This window comes from Scyliorhinus canicula, chromosome 10 (assembly GCF_902713615.1).
Source record: "Scyliorhinus canicula chromosome 10, sScyCan1.1, whole genome shotgun sequence".
NCBI classification, from domain to species: domain Eukaryota; kingdom Metazoa; phylum Chordata; class Chondrichthyes; order Carcharhiniformes; family Scyliorhinidae; genus Scyliorhinus; species Scyliorhinus canicula.
In genome coordinates, this window is record NC_052155.1 from 9,560,264 (window position 1) to 9,580,806 (window position 20,543).

A 20,543-nucleotide genomic window follows, 5' to 3' on the forward strand; every position below is an offset into this window, starting at 1 on the left:
ACAGTGCCGCGCTCACTCAGTACTGACCCTCTGACAGTGCGGCACTCCCTCAGCACTGACCCTCTGACAGTGGGGCGCTCCCTCAGTACTGACCCTCTGACAGTGCGGCACTCCCTCAGTACTGACCCTCTGACAGTGCAGCACTCCCTCAGTACTGACCCTCCGACAGTGCGGCACTCCCTCAGTACTGACCCTCCGACAGTGCGGCACTCCCTCAGTACTGACCCTCTGACAGTGCGGCACTCCCTCAGTACTGACCCTCTGACAGTGCAGCATTCCCTCAGTATTGACCCTCTGACAGTGTAGCACTCCCTCAGTACTGACCCTCCGACAGTGCGGCACTCCCTCAGTACTGACCCTCTGGCAGTGCGGCACTCCATCAGTACTGACCCTCCGACAGTGCAGCACTCCCTCAATACTGACCCTCAGGCAGTGCGGCACTCCCTCAGTACTGACCCTCTGACAGTGCCGCGCTCACTCAGTACTGACCCTCTGACAGTGCAGCACTCCCTCAGTACTGCCCCTCTGACAGTGCGGCACTCCCTCAGCACTGACCCTCTGACAGTGGGGCGCTCCCTCAGTACTGACCCTCTGACAGTGCGGCACTCCCTCAGTACTGACCCTCTGACAGTGCAGCACTCCCTCAGTACTGACCCTCTGACAGTGCCGCACTCCCTCAGTACTGACCCTCTGACAGTGCGGCACTCCCTCAGTACTGACCCTCTGACAGTGCGGCACTCCCTCAGTACTGACCCTCTGACAGTGCAGCACTCCCTCAGTACTGACCCTCTGACAGTGCGGCACTCCCTCAGTACTGACCCTCTGACAGTGCAGGACTCCCTCAGTACTGACCCTCTGCACAGTGGTTAGCACCGTTTCTTCACAGCTCCAGGGTCCCAGGTTCGATTCCCGGCTTGGTTCACTGTCTGTGTGGAGTCTGCACGTTATCCCCATGTCTGTGTGGGTTTCCTCCGGTTTCTTCCCACAAGTCCCGAAAAATGTGCTTGTCAGGTGAATTGGACATTCTGAAATCCCCCTCTGTGTACCCGAACAGACGCCGGAATGTAGCTACCGGGGGCTTTTCACAGTAACTTTATTGCAGTGTTAATGTTAGCCTACTTATGACACTCAAGATTATTATGATTAAGAGTGTCGTTTAGGAGTCTGGTAACAGCGGGTAAGAGGCTGTTTTTGAGTCTTTTTGTGCGTGTTCTCAGACTTTTTTTATCTCCTGCCGATGGAAGAGGTTGGAATAGAGAGTAACCCGGGTGGGAGGGGTCTTTGATTATGCTGCCCGCTTTCCCCAGACAGCGGGAGATGTAAATGGGGTCAATAGATGGGAGGCAGGTTTGTGTGATGGACTGGGCGGTGTTCACGACTCTCTGAAGTTTCTTGCGGTCTTGGGTCGAGCAGTTGCCATACCAGGCTGTGATGCAGCCAGATAGGATGCTTTCTATAGTGCATCTGTAAAAGTTGGTAAGAGTCAATGTGGACGTGCAGAATTTCCTCAGTTTCCTGAGGAAGTATAAGCGCTGTTGAGCTTTCTTGGTCGTAGCATCAACGTGGGTGGACCAGGACAGATTGTTGGTGATGTGCACATCAAGGAATTTGAAGCTGTCAACCATTTCCACCTCGGCCCCGTTGATGCAGACAGGGGTGTGTACATTGTCGAATCATCGGAGAAACATCTCCACTTCTGACACTATGATGGAAGGAAGATAGAATTTGAAGTCTCTGTTACGTTCTGGTGCTTGGCCGACAGGTATGATGCACAGAAGAAAGTTTAGTTCTTGACCAATTAAAGTGTTTTATTCTGAAATAAATGTGTGGTAAAGATAACTGTAAGAAATTTATTACAAACTACTAATGCTGATAATTTATCTCCAAGCTACTGCAAGTATGACGATCCACTAACACGACTAACTCCCAACTCCCAGAGGTACAGTCACGTGGTAGATTTGCACTGTCACCTGCTGGTCGGAGGTCATTTACATCATTGTGTACATAATAGCTTATGCATATCATTACAGTCTCCTTATTGGTATCTGGGAATTTGGTTGTGTAATGATAAATACCACCAGAGGATTAAATGTCCACTGTTTTTAGTGTGAGAGAAGGTTACCAACAGGTGGACGTTTAGTGTACTTCAATGTAACATTCAAAGTTTGAGCGTGGGAGATTGGTGTATATGAAATCTATTATCCTGTAAATATGTAAACCTATTTATGCACTCGCGTAATATTTTTCCAGACATACTCTGAGGTCGTGCAATGTACTTGCAAAAGAGGATTTTCCCAACGCAATGTTGAGGCGGAGATTGCTCCACACGTTTCCAAAGGGCAAGTTATTCTTACTGGTGAGTCCCAGCTGAGATGCAGCGAGTAATATTTATTTGGTTTTCCGTGCGCGTTACTATCTCCTCCCTCCAAAATGGTAGCGTCATTAAAAGTTTATGGTTTCACTATATACACGGGGGTCACCGTAAATTTGTCCCCCTCAATTCTTGCATATCCTCATAGAGTTCCACAATTTCTCCAGATTGCATGCTGAACTACCATGGAGTCATTATAGTGTAGGAGGCAATTCGACCCAAATGAAATGAAAATCGTTTATTGTCACGAGTAGGCTTCAATGAAGTTACTGTGAAAAGTCCCTAGTCGCCACATTCCGGCGCCTGTTCGGGGAGGCTGGTACGGGAATTGAACCGTGCTGCTGGCCTGCTTGGTTTGCTTTAAAAGCCAGTGATTTAGCCCAGTGAGCTAAACCAGCCCCAAATGTGTCTATGCCAGCTCTCTGTAGTGCGTGCGATGAATATTAGAAATTGTTATATATTATATTGTACATCTTATATTTTATATTTGCTGCAGTAATGTTATAAAAAATCCAAAGACATGCAGTATGTCTGCCAAATCTGTGATTAAGAGGCCGTAAAGGTGCAGTAATCATTTATTTTGATCATTAATTTGTTCACAGAAAGGTGGATTTGTAAAAATATAAATTTAGAGTACCCGATTGTTTTTCTCCAATTAAGGGGCAATTAATCCATATGGCCTGCACATCTTTGGGTTGTGGGGCCAAGCAAACCCCCCCCCCCCCCCCCCCCCCCCCCCCCCCCCCCGCCGCCCCCTCCCCATCCCCAGAGCAGATTTTTAAGAAAGTCCAGCATCTGCAATATCTTGGGCTGGATTCTCTGACTTGGAGACTATTCCCCACGCCGGCGTGGGAACGGCGGGAAACTGGCGTCAACGGGCACCGATTCCCTGTTTTGCTGGGGGCCAGCAGGGAGGCAGCATAGTGCACCCAGCTCTAGCTGCCGATACGCCCCGGAGAATTGCCAGGTCCGTGACCGCGCATGCCGACGGCCTACAGCGGCCGCGCTGCGCTTCATGGCAGATGCTGCTCGCGGACCCGGCCTGCAAAATAGCCTCTCCCTTCGGCTGGCTCGCGCGCCCCGGACCAGCCCCCCCACCCTCCCCACAGTGCCCCCAGCCTTGAATATGTCTCTCCTCTTCCCCCCCCCCCCCCCCCCCCCCCCCCCTCTGCCTGCAGATTGGCCCTCCCCCAATGGTGGCGGCGCTGAACTGAGTCCGCAGCCACCACGCCGAGTTCCCGACAGGTGAGACCATGAGAGACCCACGCCATCGGGAACTCGGCTGGTCGGGGGTGGAGCCGCGGGGGGGGGGGGGGGATGCCGTGGATACGCGGCGCGGAGTACCCCGCTTTGGAGGGAGCGGAGCATCGCGGAAGCAGCACCACCCCCAATTCTGTCAGGAATTTGGATTCTCCTGCCCGTCGCCAAGCGCGATTTCGCCGTCGGCGACCAGGGAATCCAGCCCCCTTGTTTCTATATTCAAATCTAATTCCAGGTCAATTTTCCCAAATCCAGTGGATTTCCATGACTGTGGCCAGGGGAGGAACATCCGGTTGGGAACCAATGATAACGGCTTTGAAGTGGATGCTGCTGGAGTTGTTCGTGCCGCTCGGTCTCGGGCCTTTGATTCGCGGCACAGGTTCGCCGTGCGGGCGGACGATTTGGACGCTGGTGAATGGTGGACAGTGGATGCCCGGTTAACCATCCGGAAAAAGGCTGAGGTGAGGATGCGCTGGGCGCTCGGCTGCACAGAGAGGGCGATTAGGGAGTGGGGGGGGGGGGGGGGAACCGTAGAACCGGAGAAAGATCATGGTGCAGAAAGAGACCATTCAGCCCATCGTGTCTGTCCCAGCCAACAAAGAGAAAAAAATGAACCAGCCGCTCATTTTAACCCCACCTTCCAGCGTCTGGTACACAGCCTTGCAGCTTCCAGCTTCCAACACATTTCAGGTGCAGATCCCGGTGTCTTGTAAATGAGTTGAGCGTTTCAGCCTCAATTAGCAATTCGGACAGTAAATTCCAGACACCCAAAACCCTCTGGGTGAAGACATTTTTCCTCATGTCCCCGCTAATCCTTCTGCCAATCACCTTTACTCTCTACCCCCTGGTGATTGACCCCCTCATCGAGGGGGAAACAAGTCTTTCCTGTCCCCCCATCTCCCCCCACCTTCGCTTCCTGGTTGTCGAGTGGAGAGTCTCCACCGTGTGACAGTAGCCGGAGGAGGCGAGGGTTTGTCGCGTCCGTGGTCAACAGAGGCGGTGGGTGGTTGCAGAAGGAAGAATGCTGGGGGGTGGGGGTGCGGTGTGGTAAGGAGAGGAAGATCACCGGGGAGGGGTGGGGGGTCTAGGTAGGAGGGTTACTCTTGACGGCAGTGGATTATGTTGGGGGAGGGATGGGGGAGCAGGCGAGGCTATGGATGAAGGAGAATTGGTGGTAATGGGGGAGTGTGTACACTGTTGCCCGGTGCGGGGGGGGACTCGGGAGGAAAGGGAAATCATTAGGGATGGATGTGGGGGCAGGGGCGGGTGAAGGGAAATCACCAGGGTGAGGGGTGGGGAAGCAAGATCATGGTGGGGTTGAAGGTGAAAGAGGACCACGGGATGTTTGGGGACAAAGGTAGATTGTCAGTGATGGGACGGAGATCATTGACTGGGGGGGGGGGGAGGAGGAGACATGAAGGGACTCGGCAGGCACTGGGGGGAGAAATAATTAGACAGAAATAATTGAACCTTTGAATCCAATCCTGTGATTGTCGCTCATTTCTTTTAAAAATCTGAGAAGTTTCCTAAAGCTGAGGTGGTTTCCAATTTTTTGCAGCTTGTGAAAAGGAGCCTTGAAGTCATTCGTTTCCCACAAAAAGGAAGCTCCAGGCGGCAGAAGAGAGAGTGGATCATTCCACCACTTGACATTGTGGAAAATGAGAAGCCAAACAATCCAATTGCTGAAGTAAGTAAACCTTTTATTTTGGTTCACTCACGGGCAGGTGGGTGTCACTGGCCAGGCTGCGTTTCTTACTCAACACGGGCCTCGCCACCAACGCCCTCGTCTCCTGGCGTGGTCGAGAAGGTGGGCGATGAGCCGCCTTCTTGAGTCGCTGCAGTCCATATGGTGTAGGTACACCCACAGTGCTGTTGGGGAGGGAGTTCTGGGATTTCGGCCCAGCGACAGTGAAGGAATGGCGATGTATTTCCAGGTCAGGGCGGTGATTGACACAGAGGAGCACTTTAGGTGGTGGTGCTCCCCTGTCTATCTGTCTGTTGCCGTTATCCTTGGGTGCTGCACTGCGTCTTGTCGATGGTGCACATGGCTGCCAAGTTGCATCGGTGGTGGAGGGAGTGAATTTTTACGTTGGTGGATGGGGTTGCTGATCAAGCGGAGCAGCTTTGTCCAGGATGGTGTCGAGCTTCTTGAGTGTTGTTGGAGCTGCACTCATCCAGGCAAGTGGAGAGAATTCCATCACACTCCTGACTTGTGCCTTGTAGATGGTGGACAGGCTTTGGGGGGGGGGGGGGTCAGGAGGTGAGTTACTCACTGCAGGATTCACAGTTTCTGTCCTGTAGCCACAGTATTTATATGAAATGAATGAAATGAAATGAAAATCGCTTATTGTCACGAGTAAGCTTCAATGAAGTTACTGTGAAAAGCCCCTAGTCGCCACATTCCGGCGCCTTTTCGGGGAGGCTGTTATTGGGATTGAACCGTGCTGCTGGTATGCTTGGTCTGCTTTAAAAGCCAGTGATTTAGCCCAGTGTGCTAAACCTGGCTGAAGATTGTTGCGAATGCTTCAGCCTTGTCTTTTGCACGGATGTGCTGGGCTCCTCCATCATTGAGGACGGGGATATTTGTGCAGCCTCCTCCTCCAGTGAGTTGTTTAATTGTCCACCACTAGGCCTATGGTGCGCTCGCGTTCATTAGGAGAGGGATTTAATTTAAGAGCCGTGAGGTGATGATGCAGCTGTATAAAACCTTGGTACGGCCACAATTGGAGTACTGTGTGCAGTTCTGGTTGCCTCATTTTAGGAAGGATGTGGAAGCTTTGGAAAAGGTGCAAAGGAGATTTACCAGGATGTTGCCTGGAATGGAGAGTAGGTCATACGAGGAAAGGTTGAGGGTGCTCGGCCTTTTCTCATTAGAACGGAGAAGGATGAGGGGCGACTTGATCGAGGTTTATAAGATGATCAGGGGAATAGATAGAGTAGACAGTCAGAGACTTTTTCCCCGGGTGGAACAAACCATTACAAGGGGACATAAATTTAAGGTGAATGCTGGAAGATATAGGGGGTATGTCAGATGTAGGTTCTTTACCCAGAGAGTAGTGGGGGCATGGAATGCACAGCCTGTGGAAGTAGTTGAGTCGGAAACATTAGGGACCTTCAAGCGGCTATTGGATAGGCACATAGATTACGGTAGAATGATGGGGTGTGGATTAATTTGTTCTTAATCTAGGACAAAAGTTCGGCACAACATCGTGGGCCGAAGGGCCTGTTCTGTGCTGTATTTTTCTATGTTTTTTACCATTCACGGCTGGATGTGGCAGGACTGCAGAACTTGGATGTAATCCGTTGATTCTGGGATGGTTTAGCTCTGTCTGTCGCATGCTGCTTATGCTGTTTGGCACAAAGTAGGCCTGTCCTATGTTGTAGCTTTGCCTAATTTTTCGGTATGCCTTGTGCTGCTCCTGGCATGCTCTCCTGGGCAGCCTGGGTCCTCCTGGGCAGCCTGGGCCGTCCTGGACATGCTAGCCTGGGCAGCCTGGGCCCTCCTGGACATGCCCTCCTGGGCAGCCTGGGCCCTCCTGGACATGCCCTCCTGGGCAGCCTGGGCCCTCCTGGACATGCCCTCCTGGGCAGCCTGGGCCCTCCTGGACATGCCCTCCTGGGCAGCCTGGTCCCTCCTGGACATGCCCTCCTGGGCAGCCTGGTCCCTCCTGGACATGCTCTCCTGGGCAGCCTGGGCCCCCCTGGGCAGCCTGGGCCCTCCTGGACATGCCCGCCTGGGCCCTCCTGGACATGCCCTCCTGGGCAGCCTGGGCCCTCCTGGGCAGCCTGGGCCCTCCTGGACATGCCCTCCTGGGCAGCCTGGGCCCTCCTGGGCAGCCTGGGCCCTCCTGGGCATGCCCTCCTGGGCAGCCTGGGCCCTCCTGGACATGCCCTCCTGGGCAGCCTGGGCCCTCCTGGACATGCTCTCCTGGGCAGCCTGGGCCCTCCTGGGCAGCCTGGGCCGTCCTGGACATGCCCTCCTGGGCAGCCTGGGCCCTCCTGGGCCCTCCTGGACATGCCCTCCTGGGCAGCCTGGGCCCTCCTGGGCCCTCCTGGACATGCCCTCCTGGGCAGCCTGGGCCCTCCTGGGCAGCCTGGGCCCTCCTGGACATGCCCTCCTGGGCAGCCTGGGCCCTCCTGGGCAGCCTGGGCCCTCCTGGGCATGCCCTCCTGGGCAGCCTGGGCCCTCCTGGGCAGCCTGAGCCCTCCTGGGCAGCCTGGGCCCTCCTGGGCAGCCTGGGCCCTCCTGGGCAGCCTGGGCCCTCCTGGGCATGCCCTCCTGCACTCTCCATTGAACCAGGGTTGATCCCCGGTTTGATGGTAATGGCAGAGTGGGGAATATGCTGGGCCATGAAGTTACAGATTGCGCTGCTACCGATAACCCACAGCACTGCATGGATGCCCAGTCGTGAGTTGATAGATCTGTTCAAGGGTGGCACACTGGTAGGGCCACATAACATGATGGAGGGTGACCTCAATGTGAAGGTGGGACTTTGTCTCCACAAGGACTGTGAGGTGGTCACTTCTACCGATACCGTCATGGACAGCTACATCTGCGGCAGGCACGTTGGTGAGGATGAGGTCAAGTGTGTTTTTCCCTCTTGCTGGCTCCTTCACCACCTGCCCCAGACCCAGCTTTTTTTTTAGGACTTGGCCCGTTTGGTCTGTGGTGGTACTACTGAGCCACTATTGGTGATGGGCATTGAAGTCCCCCATCTAGAGTATATCCTGTGCCCTTGCCACCCTCACTGCTGCCTCCAAGTGGTGTTCAACATTGATTCAATACGTGGCCTAACCTGAAGCCATGAGACCTCATGGGGGCCCCAGAGTCGATGTTCGGGGCTCCAGGGAAACTCCCTCCCGACTGTATACCACTGTGCCGCCACCTCTGCTGGGTCTGTCCTGCCGGTGAGACAGGGCGTATCCAGGGAAAGTGATTGTGGTGTCTGGGACGTTATCTGTAAGGTATGATTCCATAAGTGTGACTATGTCAGACCGTTGCTTGATCCGTCTGTGAGAAAGCTCTCCCAATTTCGGCAATTTTAGTTTTCAATCTTGGGATGTGGGCGTCGCTGGCTGGGCCAGCTATGGTTGCCCATCCCTAATTGCCCTTGAACTGAATGGCTTGCTGGGCCATTTCAGGGGGAGGGGGGGGGGATGCAGTTAAGAGTCAACCACATCGCTACGTGGATATGGAGTCACATGTAGGCCAGACCAGGTAAGGACGGCAGATTTCCTTCCTCGAAGAACATTAGTGAACCAGATGGATTTTTACGACAATTGGCAATGGTTAGGGTTAACGTTTCCACCATTCAGATTTCACCAGCTGCCATGTCGGGATTCGAACACTGGACCCCAGAGCATTACCCAGGCTCTCTGGATTACTAGACTGGTGACAATACCTCTACACCACCACCTCCCCTAAATGTTCCCAGATGTTAGTAAGGAGGACGTTGCATAGTCAACCATTTTTAGAAATTCAGTTGCAAGATGAGGGTGCTCCTGGCTAGACTATCATTTATTGGCCATCCCTGCCTGCCCTTGACTAGATGGTGATCAGCTGCCTTCCTGAACCGCTGCATTTGTTGAATCTAAATTCCACTAGCAGCCACGGAGGGATTTGAACCTGTGACCCCAGGAAATGTGCGAGGCAGGTTTTTTTATACAGAGGGTGGTGAGTGCCTGGAACGCGTTGCGTTGCCTGGGGAGGCTGTGGAAGCCGATATGTTAACGCCGTTCAAAAGGCATCTCGACAAATACATGGATAGGTGGGTATAGAGGGATACGGCACAAGGAAGTGCTGAGGGTTTTGGCAAAGGGTTGCTATCATGACTGGTACAGGCTTGGAGGGCCGAAGGGCCTGTTCCTGTGCTGTATTGTTCTTTGTTCTTTGTCATTAGTACAGTAACATAACCCCGATTATACCACACCCCTCCATGGGACTCTATATCACATCATTGACTGCCAATGCCTTCAGGGAAACTTGGAATGGTTATCAAACATTGTCTTGCTTGTGTTACCTGCATGCCAATTAAAAAACAAACTACTCTTGGATCTAATCTCCCAATGCTCACACAAAAGTGACCCTAGAAATCTTATTTCCTCGAGGTTTCCTGGCTTGACTGACAGGAGGCAAAGTGGACAGGCAAGTGGCTATTTTTCAGACTGCGGGAAGTGTGCAGTGGTGTTTTTTTTCAAGTTTTATTCCTTTCTCCAGAGTCACAGGGCCAATGTGCTGAGTGAACAGGACTTGCTCCGAAAACCAGTTCCAATTCAAATTGAATCCATTTCAAGGAGAGATAAACGAAATCCAAGACGACAGGAACAGGCGTCGCTCCTGCCTCACACTTGATCGCACGCTTGACCTTAGCCAAAAGGTCAAGAAGCCAGGCGGGAGACAGCGGTGTTCCCTCAGGGATTCGGATTGGGAACCTTTACATTTTTTTTAAAAAGGGGCCGTGGGAACCGAGAGATTTAAGATATGCAAATTGTTGAAGGGGGCGGATTGACGCAGCTTGTTCTTATTGTATGTTCTGGCAATGTTTTCAATGTGTAATAGATTTGCATACAAGTGATCAACAATGTGTCACTACGTAAGATTATGATATCTTCAATTTGTAGGTGGATGTATCAATGCAGAGAATTAGAATGATCTGGAATATACTGGAATATCCCGTACCAGCCTCCCTGGACAGGCGCCGGAATGTGGCGACTAGGGGCTTTTCACAGTAACTTCATTGAAACCTACTCGTGACAATAAGCGCATTTCATTTTTCATTTCATTTCAATATTTGCTCCTGTAGAGCGGAGGCAGCATGTTTCAAAGGGAATTGGAGAATTATTTAAAATGGAGACGGTTGCTGGGGCTATGGGGCAAAAGCAAGCGCCGAGGGAATAATTGGGTAGTTTTGTTTTTCAAAGTGCTGTCACAGGTACGATGGGCTGAATGCCGTCCCTCGCTGTCTCTGAACTTCTCCCTGGCCTCTCCCAAGTGCATCTTATCCATTCGTGGGTGTCACAGTAGCAACTGTGGTTAGCACTGTTGCTTCACAGCTCCAGGGTCCCAGGTTCGATTCCCGGCTGGGTCACTGTCTGTGTGGAGTTTGCACTTTCTCCCCGTGTGTGTGTGGGTTTCCTCCGGGTGCTCCGGTTTCCTCCCACACTCCAAAGATGTGACGGTTAAGTGGATTGGCCATGCTGAATTGCCCTTAGTGTCCAAAAGGTTAGGTGGGGTTGCAGGGATAGGTTGGAGGCATGGGGCTTAAGTAGGGTGATTTATCCAAGGGCCGGTGCCGACTCGATGGGCTGAATGGCCTCCTGCACTGGAAATTCTATGATGTGACCTTAACGATTCCTGAACTCGCTTACAATTTAGATCCTGATCATTGACCCTCTTACCTCGCCTCCAGAGGTGATATTTTTCATGCTTATTTTTCCATGGGCATTGTCCACCTCCCATTCAAAACAGCCATCATCAGGTCCACTCTTCGACAGACCATTGATCCTCTCCAGGCGACGCTCTTATTTCCAGTCTTCCCTCCCACTCTCAGAGCCCTTAAATGTGTCAACGTAGTCTTCCCGACCCAAGCCGCCCTCCACGTCCCAATTCTGCCGTTTCTACAAACAGGCCGGGTCTTCTTCCTTTGAAACAAAGTGGGTAGAGAGGGTCCTTAAAATTAGGAAGGCTATTCAACAGGATAGAATTAGGGATCAGTTTTCAAAAACCATCAAAATAAAGCAGTCCCAGTAAAACCCAACTGGGAATTCAGAAGAAGCCTCTTTACTCCGAGAGTGGCGAGAATGTAGAACTCGCTCCCACAGGGAGTGGTTGAGGGGAACATTGGAGATAAATTTAGGGGGGGACTCTAGGTAGAAGGGAATGGAAGGATAATTGGACAGGGTGCGATGAGGGATGGAAGGACACTCCTGTGAGTCAATGGGGGAGGTGGTGTCTCATGCTCTGGGAGCGTAGGTTCAAATCCCACCATGGCAGCTGGTGGTAAATCTGGACAATATAAAACTATGCTCAGTCGCAGAGTACATTCAAGAATGAGATTATCGATAGTCGATTGTTTCCTGGTCGGCCGGCCGACATGGTAGCTCGAGTAGCTGCCCTCTTGCAGCCTTCTCTCTCAGCGGCCGCTCTTGGCTGCAAGGTCTTGACGCTATTCCTGATGATGGATCATCACTTTGGTTGAGAAGGTTGATATCGGGCATCTACTTCCTGCGGTGTTGATTGCTTAATTCACGTTCGTCGCAAAATATTCCCGGCGAGGATATTGAACCATGTGAAACACCTCCCCCACCCACTTGGAATACAACATCTGCTGACCTTGTAATTTTCCCCGAGAAAGTCGAAGAACGGCTGCCACCTCCGGGTGAACCCGACCATTAACCCTCTTAAGGCGAACTTTATTTTCTCGAGACTGAGAAACCCAGCCATGTCACTAACCCAGGTCTCTACTCTCGGGGGCTTCGAGACCCTCCACATTAACAAGCTCCGTCTCCGGGCTACCAGGGAAGCAAAGGCCAAGACGTCAGCCTCTTTCGCCCCCTGAACTCCCGGCTCTTCCAACACTCCAAAGATCACCACCTCTGGACTCGGCACCACCCGTGTTTTTAGCACCGTGGACATCGCCTTAGCAAAATCCTGCCAAATCCCTCTCCGCTTCGGGCATGCCCAAAACATGTGGACATGATTTGTTGGGCTTCCCGTGCACCTCGCACACCTGTCCTCAACCCCGAAAAACTTACTCATCCTAGCCACTGTCATGTGTGCCCAGTGAACTACTTTAAATTGTATCAGGCTAAGCCTGGTGCACGATGAGGAGGTATTAACCCTGCTTACGGCATCCGCCCAGAGACCCGCCTCTATCTCTCCTCCTAGCTCACCCTCCCACTTGCCCTTGAGCTCCTCCACCGGAGTTTCCTCTGCCTCCGAAAGCTCCTGGTAAATATCTGATACCTTCCCCTCTCCCACCCAGTTAGTAGAGACGATTCTATCCTGTATCCCCAGTGGGGGCAGCAGCGGAAAGGCCGGCACCTGTTTTCTCAGGAAGTCTCACACCTGCAAATACCGAAACCCGTTCCCTGCTGGCAATTCAAATTTATCCTCCAAAACTTTCAAGCTGGGAAAGCTCCCATCTATAAATAGATTCCCCATCCTTCTAATTCCTGCCCCCTGCCAACTCCGGAACCCGTCATCTAGCCTACCCGGTACAAATCTGTGGTTATTATAAATCGGGGTCCAAATTGATGCTCCCTCCACTCTCTTATATCTCCTCCATTGCCCCCAGATTCTCAGAGCTGCCACCACCACCGGACTTGTGGAGTATCGGGTCGGCGAGAACGGCAGAGGTGCCGTTACCAGTGCTTCCAAACTGGTGTCTTTACATGACGCCGCCTCCATCCGCTCCCATGCCGACCCCTCCCCCACTTCCTAATCATGGCTATATTCACCGCCCAGTAGTAATTGCAGAAGTTCGGCAGCGCCAACCCACCTCCCCCCCCCCCCCCCCCCCCCCCCCAGACTGCGCTCCAGCAACACTTTCCCCACTCGTGGGGTTTTACCCACCCACACAAAGCCTGAAATAATCTTGTTCACCCGCTTGATAAAGGCCTTTGGGATGAAGGTGGGGAGGCACTGAAAGACAAACAGAAATCTGGGGAGGACCGTCATTTTCATGGTCTGTACCCTCGCCGCCAGTGATAGCGGGAGCATGTTCCATCTCTTAAAGTCCCCTTCCATTTGTTCTACCAACCGGGTTAGGTTTAACTTGTGCAGTGCCTCCCGTTCCCGGGCCACCTGGATTCCCAGATATCGAAAGCTCCTCCCTACCATTCTAAGCGGCAGCTCTCCCAGTCTCTTCTGTCCTCTTGCCTGGATCGCAAACATCTCGCTTATCCCCGTGTTCAATTTATTGCCAAATGCCCCCAGGATTTGCATAACTTCCCCCATCCCCTCCAATGGGTCTGAAATATACATCAGCAGGTCATCTGCGTAAAGCGAGACCCGGTGCTCCACCCCCCACGAACCAGACCTTTCCAGTTCCTAGAGGCTCTTCATGCCATGGCCAATGGCTCTATGGCCAGAGCAAACAGTAACTGGGAGAGGGGGCACCCTTCCTCGTCCCTCGGTGTAGTTTAAAATACCCCGACCTCAGCCGGTTCGTACGGACACTCGCTACTGGTGCCTGATAGAGCAATCACACCCAGTCAATAAAGCCCTCACCAAACCCAAACCTTCCCAGCGCTTCCCATGGGTAATTCCACTCCACCCGATCAAAAGCCTTCTCCGCATCCATCGCTACCACCACTTCCACCTCCCCTCCTTCTGAGGGCACCATAATAACATTCAAAAGCCTTCAAACATTGGCCTTGAGTTGCCTGTCCTTTACAAGTCCCATCTGGTCTTCCCCTATCACCCCCGGGACACAGTCCTCTATCCCTGTGGCCAGTGTCTTAGCCAGCAGTTTGGCATCCACATTCAGTAGAGAAATCGGCCTGTATGATCCGCATTGCTCCAGATCCTTCTCCCGTTTCAGGATCAATGACATCGAGGCCTGCGACATTGTTGGGGGGAGGACTCCCTTCTCTCTTGCTTCATTAAAGCAAGTGGGCACAATATCTCTGAAAACTTCTCATAGAATTCCACCAGGTAGCCGTCAGGCCCCGGGGCCTTGCCCGACTGCATGCCCTCCAGCCCCTCGATTATTTCCTCAATCTCAATTGGGGCTCCCAGCCCTTCCACCAGATCCTCCTCCACCCTCTGGAACCTCAACTGATCCAGAAACTGCCTCATCCCCTCCACCCCAGCCGGGGGTTCCGACTCATATAATTTACTATACAAGTCCTCAAACACCTCGTTCACCCCCGCTGGGTCCAGGACTGTATTCCCGCCTCTGCTCTTTACTTTACCAACCTCCCTGGCCGCCTCCCTTTTCCTGAGCTGGTGCGCCAACATTCTGCTTGCCTTTTCCCCATACTCTTAAATCGCCCCCCTTGTCTTCCTCAACTGTTCCACCGCTTTCCCTGTGGTCAACAGCTCAAACTCCGCCTGTAACCTCTGCCGCTCCCTCAGTAGCCCTCCGAGTATCTCCTGTCCACCTGGAGTATCTCCTCCACTAACCTATCCCTCTCAGCCCATTCCACCTTTTCTCTGTGGGCCTGTATCGAGATTAATTCCCCTCTGACCACTGCTTTCAGAGCTTGCTAAACCATCGCTGCGGAGACCCACCCCCCCATCATTTGTTTCCAGGTAGCTCTGAATGGGCTTGTTAACCCGCCCACAGATTGCTTTGCCCGCCAGCAACCCCGCATCCAGTCTCCACAGCGGGCGTTGCCCTCTCTCCAGACTAACCCGTAGATCCACCCAATGCGGGGCACTGACGCTGCGATTGCCGAGTACTCAGTATCCACCACCTCCGGTATTAGCGCCCTGCTCAGAACAAAAAAGTTGATGCAAGAATATACCTTGTGGACATGAAATGAAATGAAAATCACTTATTGTCACAAGTCGGCTTCAAATTAAGTTATTATGAAAAGCCCCTAGTCGCCACATTCCAGCGCCTGTTCGGGGAGGCTGGTACATGTGAGAAAAAGGAAAACTCCTTCGCCCTTGGCCGTGCAAACCTCCATGGGTCTACTCCCCCCATCTGCTCCATCAACCCCTTCAATTCCTTTGCCGCAGCCGGCCTCCTCCCTGTCCTGGATTTTGACAGGTCCAATTCCGGATCAATGACTGTGTTAAAGTCTCCTCCCATGATCAGGTTATGTAACTCTAAGTCTGGGATCTTACCTAAAACCCACCTCATAAATTCCACATCATCCCAATACGGAGCATATATGTTCAGGAATACCACTCGCACCCCCTCCAGCTTCACACTCACCATTATGTACCTACCCCCATCGTCTGACACGATTCTCCCTGCCTTGAATGCCACTCGTTTGCTGATCAAGATCGCTACCCCCCTCGCCTTTGAGTCCAACCCTGAGTGGAATGCTTGGCTAACCCACCCCTTTCTCAATCTCATCTGGTCTGTAACCTTTAAGGTGTGTCTCCTGTAGTATTGCCACGTTCGCCTTCAGCCCCCTCAAATGCACAAACACGCGAGCCCAGTTGACCAGCCCATTCCCCATTCCACCCTCTGAGGTTCCATGTAATCAGCCTGAACGGGGGGCTGCCAGCACCCCCCCCCCCCCCCCCCCCCCCCCCCCCCCCGCGGCACCTATGCCGAATAGCCATCACCCTTTTTAGGCCAGCCTCTAGCCCGCGCCCTCCACCTCCTCGAGCCCCCCCCCCCCCCCCCCCCAGGCATTCGCCGTTCCCGACCTCCCATTTGTCCCCTAGTAACAGTTCCTCTCCTGTCAGCAAAGCAGCTGCCCCCCCCCCCCCCCCCCCCCCAGCAACAAAACTAGAAATCCAACCCCCCAAGTCAAGCTCCAGGTTAAAACCTGCTCACCCCCCACTGTGCTTCCGAGAGTCAGCTGACCCATGGTGACTTGATAACGCCTGCCCCTGGCACCAAACAGTCTGTCTCCCCGTTATTCTCCCCCCCCCCCCCCCCCCCCCCCCCCCCCCCCCCACTTGGACAAACATATTAAAAGCATCACATTCCCCAGTTCTAAGATTCTGCCTCCTGGACCTGTTCTCCAGGTCCTCCAGCTTCTCCTGCATTGTTTTCTGGTGGTCGTTCATCATCTCCACCTTGGTCTCCAGCACGGTTGTGTACTCCTTGTGTTCGGACACCTTTTTATCCACTTCCTGGATCACTTTCCCCTGGGTCTCTTGATTCTGCACAACTTGATCAATCAAAGCTTTAATCGGGTCCAGGCTGTCCTTCTTCAGCTAGGCGAAGTAATCTTCAAAAAACTCCACCAGCTGCCCCGTCGACCACTGTGCCGCCTCCCCGCGGCCCTGATTCCCGCGTTTTCCCGTGTTTTCCCGCGTTGCCGGCTCTGCTCGCGTCTACCTTATAGAACTTTGTCTTCTCACACGGCCACTTCTGGCCCAATTCTCCGTACACGGATTTCTCCTCACTATCTCACTCTTCACCAATTTATCCCATAAAATCCAGAAAAAAACGGGGGAAAAAGATCCAAAAGTCCGTCACAAGCGGGAGCTATCAAATGTGCGACCTACTCCTCCATGCCTGCCACCGGAAGTCAGATGTACTTTATTGATTGAAAAGCAGGTGCAAGATGTGAGGTAAAACATGGGTGAAAGAATTTGAGTATTGCCGACGAAAGAGACACGCTGTTGAATTTCCCATGAAGTATAAATTGTTGCTCCCTTTGAAATGGCATTTGTCCTGATGAGTGCATTAAAAAAAACGTTGACAAAATGTCTCTTTCTTCAACAACACTCCCGTACGACCAAGAAACAAGAATTGCAGACTGCACAGTGGGTGGTGGATCACCCTGATGATAAGGTCTTTGATAATTATGGTTGGACCGGAGCTCCAATTGTGGGATTCCTCGAGGAGTAATGCAATAGTGGGATACGTGGAGCTTGTTTCAATGTGTTGCAAGAGTCCTTTCTGTTTATTCCCTTATTTCCCCTCTTAGTTTGTCCGCGGGGAGGCGGCATAGTGGTCGACGGGGCAGCTGGTGGAGTTTTTTGAAGATTACTTCGCCTAGCTGAAGAAGGACACCCTGGACCCGATTAAGGCTTTGATTGATCAAGTTGTGCAGAATCAAGAGACCCACGGGAAAGTGGTCCATGGATGATTAATGGACATGTGCCTTTAAGTTTAGCAGCACAATTCAGAAGTTACTGGAGGGGGAATACTACTTCCTGCTGGTTTGAACAGGAGCTTTCAGACTTGTTGACACCACAGAGAGCGAGTTGGAGTGGAACTCTGATTGATTGGCTGGCTGGTGGACGTTGAATTGGCCCAAAAGGCCGTACTCCGCCCTGTAACAGGTGGTGATTGGATCCTATCCCAGTGAAGTGTTTTTCCGAGCCCCAAGGAGCTCAGTTTGATTCCTGGCAACACAGAGGCAAGATTCTATTCCCCTCCCTCTGTGTTTCTCCAGAAAGGCTGTATTCCCCGGGCTGCAGAGAACCTGAACGAGTGAATGTACATGAAAAACCATTACAGGCTGCAGATAAAGACAGGACTCACTCTCACTCTCACTCTCCTCTCCTCTTCTTCTCCTCTCTTCTCTTCCCTCTCTCTCCTCTCTCACTCTCTTGCTCTCACTCCAGAAAGGCTGTGGGTGGTGTATTTCTGAAATTACAGAGACTGGAATGAACCTACAATAAAATCTGAAAGCCCTGTTTAAACAGGAGTAAAGTGCTGGAAACACCCGTCTGAAAAAAAATAATTTTTCTCTTTTACTTATATTTCCCCTCCCCCTTCTATCCCTCTGTGTTTGTCTGCCGTGTGTGTGTGCGTGTGTGTAGAGGGTGAAGGGCAAGTTAAAGCGGGGAGTTAGACATTGGATAATAGTTAACCAGTGGTATTTTCTGCAGATTTCAGCATAGCTCTTATTATAAATAAATAGTTATTGTGTTTACATTTACAAACCTGGTGACTGTGATTATTGGGCAGCCGAAGGGCCAAAGACTTTGGTATTTTTATAAGAATTATTGGTCAATTCACCTGTGTTGTGACTCAGGGGCCTGTGGGACTGGAATTGACCGTGTGCTGGCCCACCATGTCCTATAAATGTAACGTTATTCACCTTGGAAGCAAAAACAGGAAGGCAGATTATTACCTGAATGGTTGTAAATTGGGAGAGGGGAGTGTGCAGAGAGACCTGGGTGTCCTTGTGCACCAGTCGCTGAAGGTAAGCATGCAGGTGCAGCAGGTGGTAAAGAAGGCTAATGGCATGTTGGCCTTCATTGCAAGAGGTTTCGAGTATAGAAGCAGGGATGTGTTGCTGCAATTGTACAGGGCCTTGGTGAGGCCACACCTGGAGTATTGTGTGCAGTTTTGGGCTCCTTCTCTGAGGAAGGATGTTCTTGCTCTCGAGGGAGTGCAGCGAAGGTTTACCAGACTGATTCCAGGGATGGCGGGACTGTCATATGAGGAGAGATTGACTAGGTTGGGATTGTTCTCGCTAGAGTCCAGAAGAATCGGGGGAGGATCTCATAGAGAGTTATAAAATTCTAACAGGACTAGACAGGGTAGATGCTGGGAGGATGTTCTCGATGGTGGGTGTGTCCAGAACCAGGGGTCACAGTCTGAGGATTCAGGGTAAACCATTTCGGACAGAGATAAGGAGACATTTCTTCACCCAAAGAGTGGTGAGCCTGTGGAATTCATTACCACAGGAAGTAGTTGAGGCTAAAACATTGAATACATTCAAGAGGCGGCTGGATAGAGCACTTGGGGAGAATGGGATCAAAGGCTATGGGGAGGCAGCAGGATTAGGCTATTGAGTTGGATGATCAGCCATGATCGTGATAAATGGTGGAGCAGGCTCGAAGGGCCAAAAGGCCTCCTCCTGCTCCTATCTTCTATGTATCCATGTTTAAGTTGCAAATTAATTATCCTCTGCTGTTTCTTTTCCCCCTTAGATTTTATCAGACGTACAGGAATCATCCGATGTTAAGGTTACCTACGTGATCACCGGAAAGGGGGCCAATGAACCACCTATTGGTCTGTTTGTAATTGATCCATACACTGGTAAATTAAACGTTACCGCAGTGGTGGATCGTGAAGAATATTCGGTGTTCAAAGTAAGTTGCAACGGGTTCTCAGTGTTAGAAGAAAGTTTGTTAAAACAGGACACTAGTTCCGCAGTGTGAAGATTCTGAGGCACGTTCTGTGCATCAGGATTGCTCACAGTAGCTTCATGTACTTTTATACTTCTTGTTGCAATGGGCTATTTAATCAGAATGGAACAATTAATTTCATTTTACATGCCCTATTCATAAACACTTCCCAATTATGCGTTGCTAACACTTGCTCTGATGCTTCTATCCTGCTGCAAGTGAATTGTTTGCAGAGTATTATTAACTGGATTATAATTGTTCCCCGTGCTGCATGCTAAACGGTGTACTGAGTAACACGAGTGGTTCACCTGCAAATATGGACCAGTGTTTGTTAGTATAGCAGGGTGTTCATATCCCTGCGGAAACTGGCAGCCCCTCGACGCTCCAACAATTGCTAATTAACTAGAGATGGGACTTCCGCCCCTTGCTCGGGAGGAAGGCTCCGCCTCTGAATGATACCGGCCAATCTGATTGCAGCTTTCTCGTCAAACCAGCGGCAGAGGCTGTGGATTGGACTGGGCCCAGAGACGGAGGGTGGATTCCTCCTGAGCTCCGCTAGTGGGTTCGATGGTGGGCGTAAGGGGGGGAGATATTGGTGGGATGTCCAGGAATCGCTTTCACACCAGCGTGGATTTACAGCGGTATCCTCCGCTGTCGCCCTCCGTGGTGGGTCAGGAAACCCACCAGAAGGCGACATGAAGCCATCGTCCCCATGACATATTCTCCACAATGTTGGAGGGAAAACACGCCGGTGTGTGAAACATGCTTGGAGCAATGTGGCATGAAGATGTCTGGATTCAACTGAACAATGTCTGCCTCTACCTCCGGAGTTAAGGATGGAGGCCACTCGCAATCTTGGACCCTGTGTGGTGATTGTCCCTTTAACGTAGATCATAGAATCATAGAATTTACAATGCAGAAGTAGGCCATTCGGCCCATCATGTCTGCACCGGCTCTCGGAAAGGACACACCACTTAAGCCCACACCTCCACCCTATCCCAGTAACCACAACTAACCTTTTTTGGACACTAAGGGGCAATTGATCATGGCCAATCCACCTAACCTGCTCATCTTTGGACTGTGGGAGGAGACCGGAGCCCCCGGAGGAAACCCACGCAGACACTGGGAGAACATGCAGACTCCGCACAGACAGTCATCCGAGGCCAGAACTGAACCCGGGACCCTGGA

General features: G+C 51.9%; 1 protein-coding gene across 1 annotated transcript in view; it reads left to right on the top strand.

Annotated features, from left to right (window-relative positions):
• Positions 1-20,543, top strand: part of LOC119972904 (desmoglein-2-like) — a 73,405-nt gene that overhangs the window by 23,420 nt on the left and 29,442 nt on the right. Inside the window, 4 exon segments of the mRNA XM_038810450.1 lie at positions 2,251-2,356; positions 3,887-4,092; positions 5,190-5,318; positions 19,158-19,319. Of these exon segments, the coding sequence (XP_038666378.1) occupies positions 2,251-2,356; positions 3,887-4,092; positions 5,190-5,318; positions 19,158-19,319 (603 nt within the window).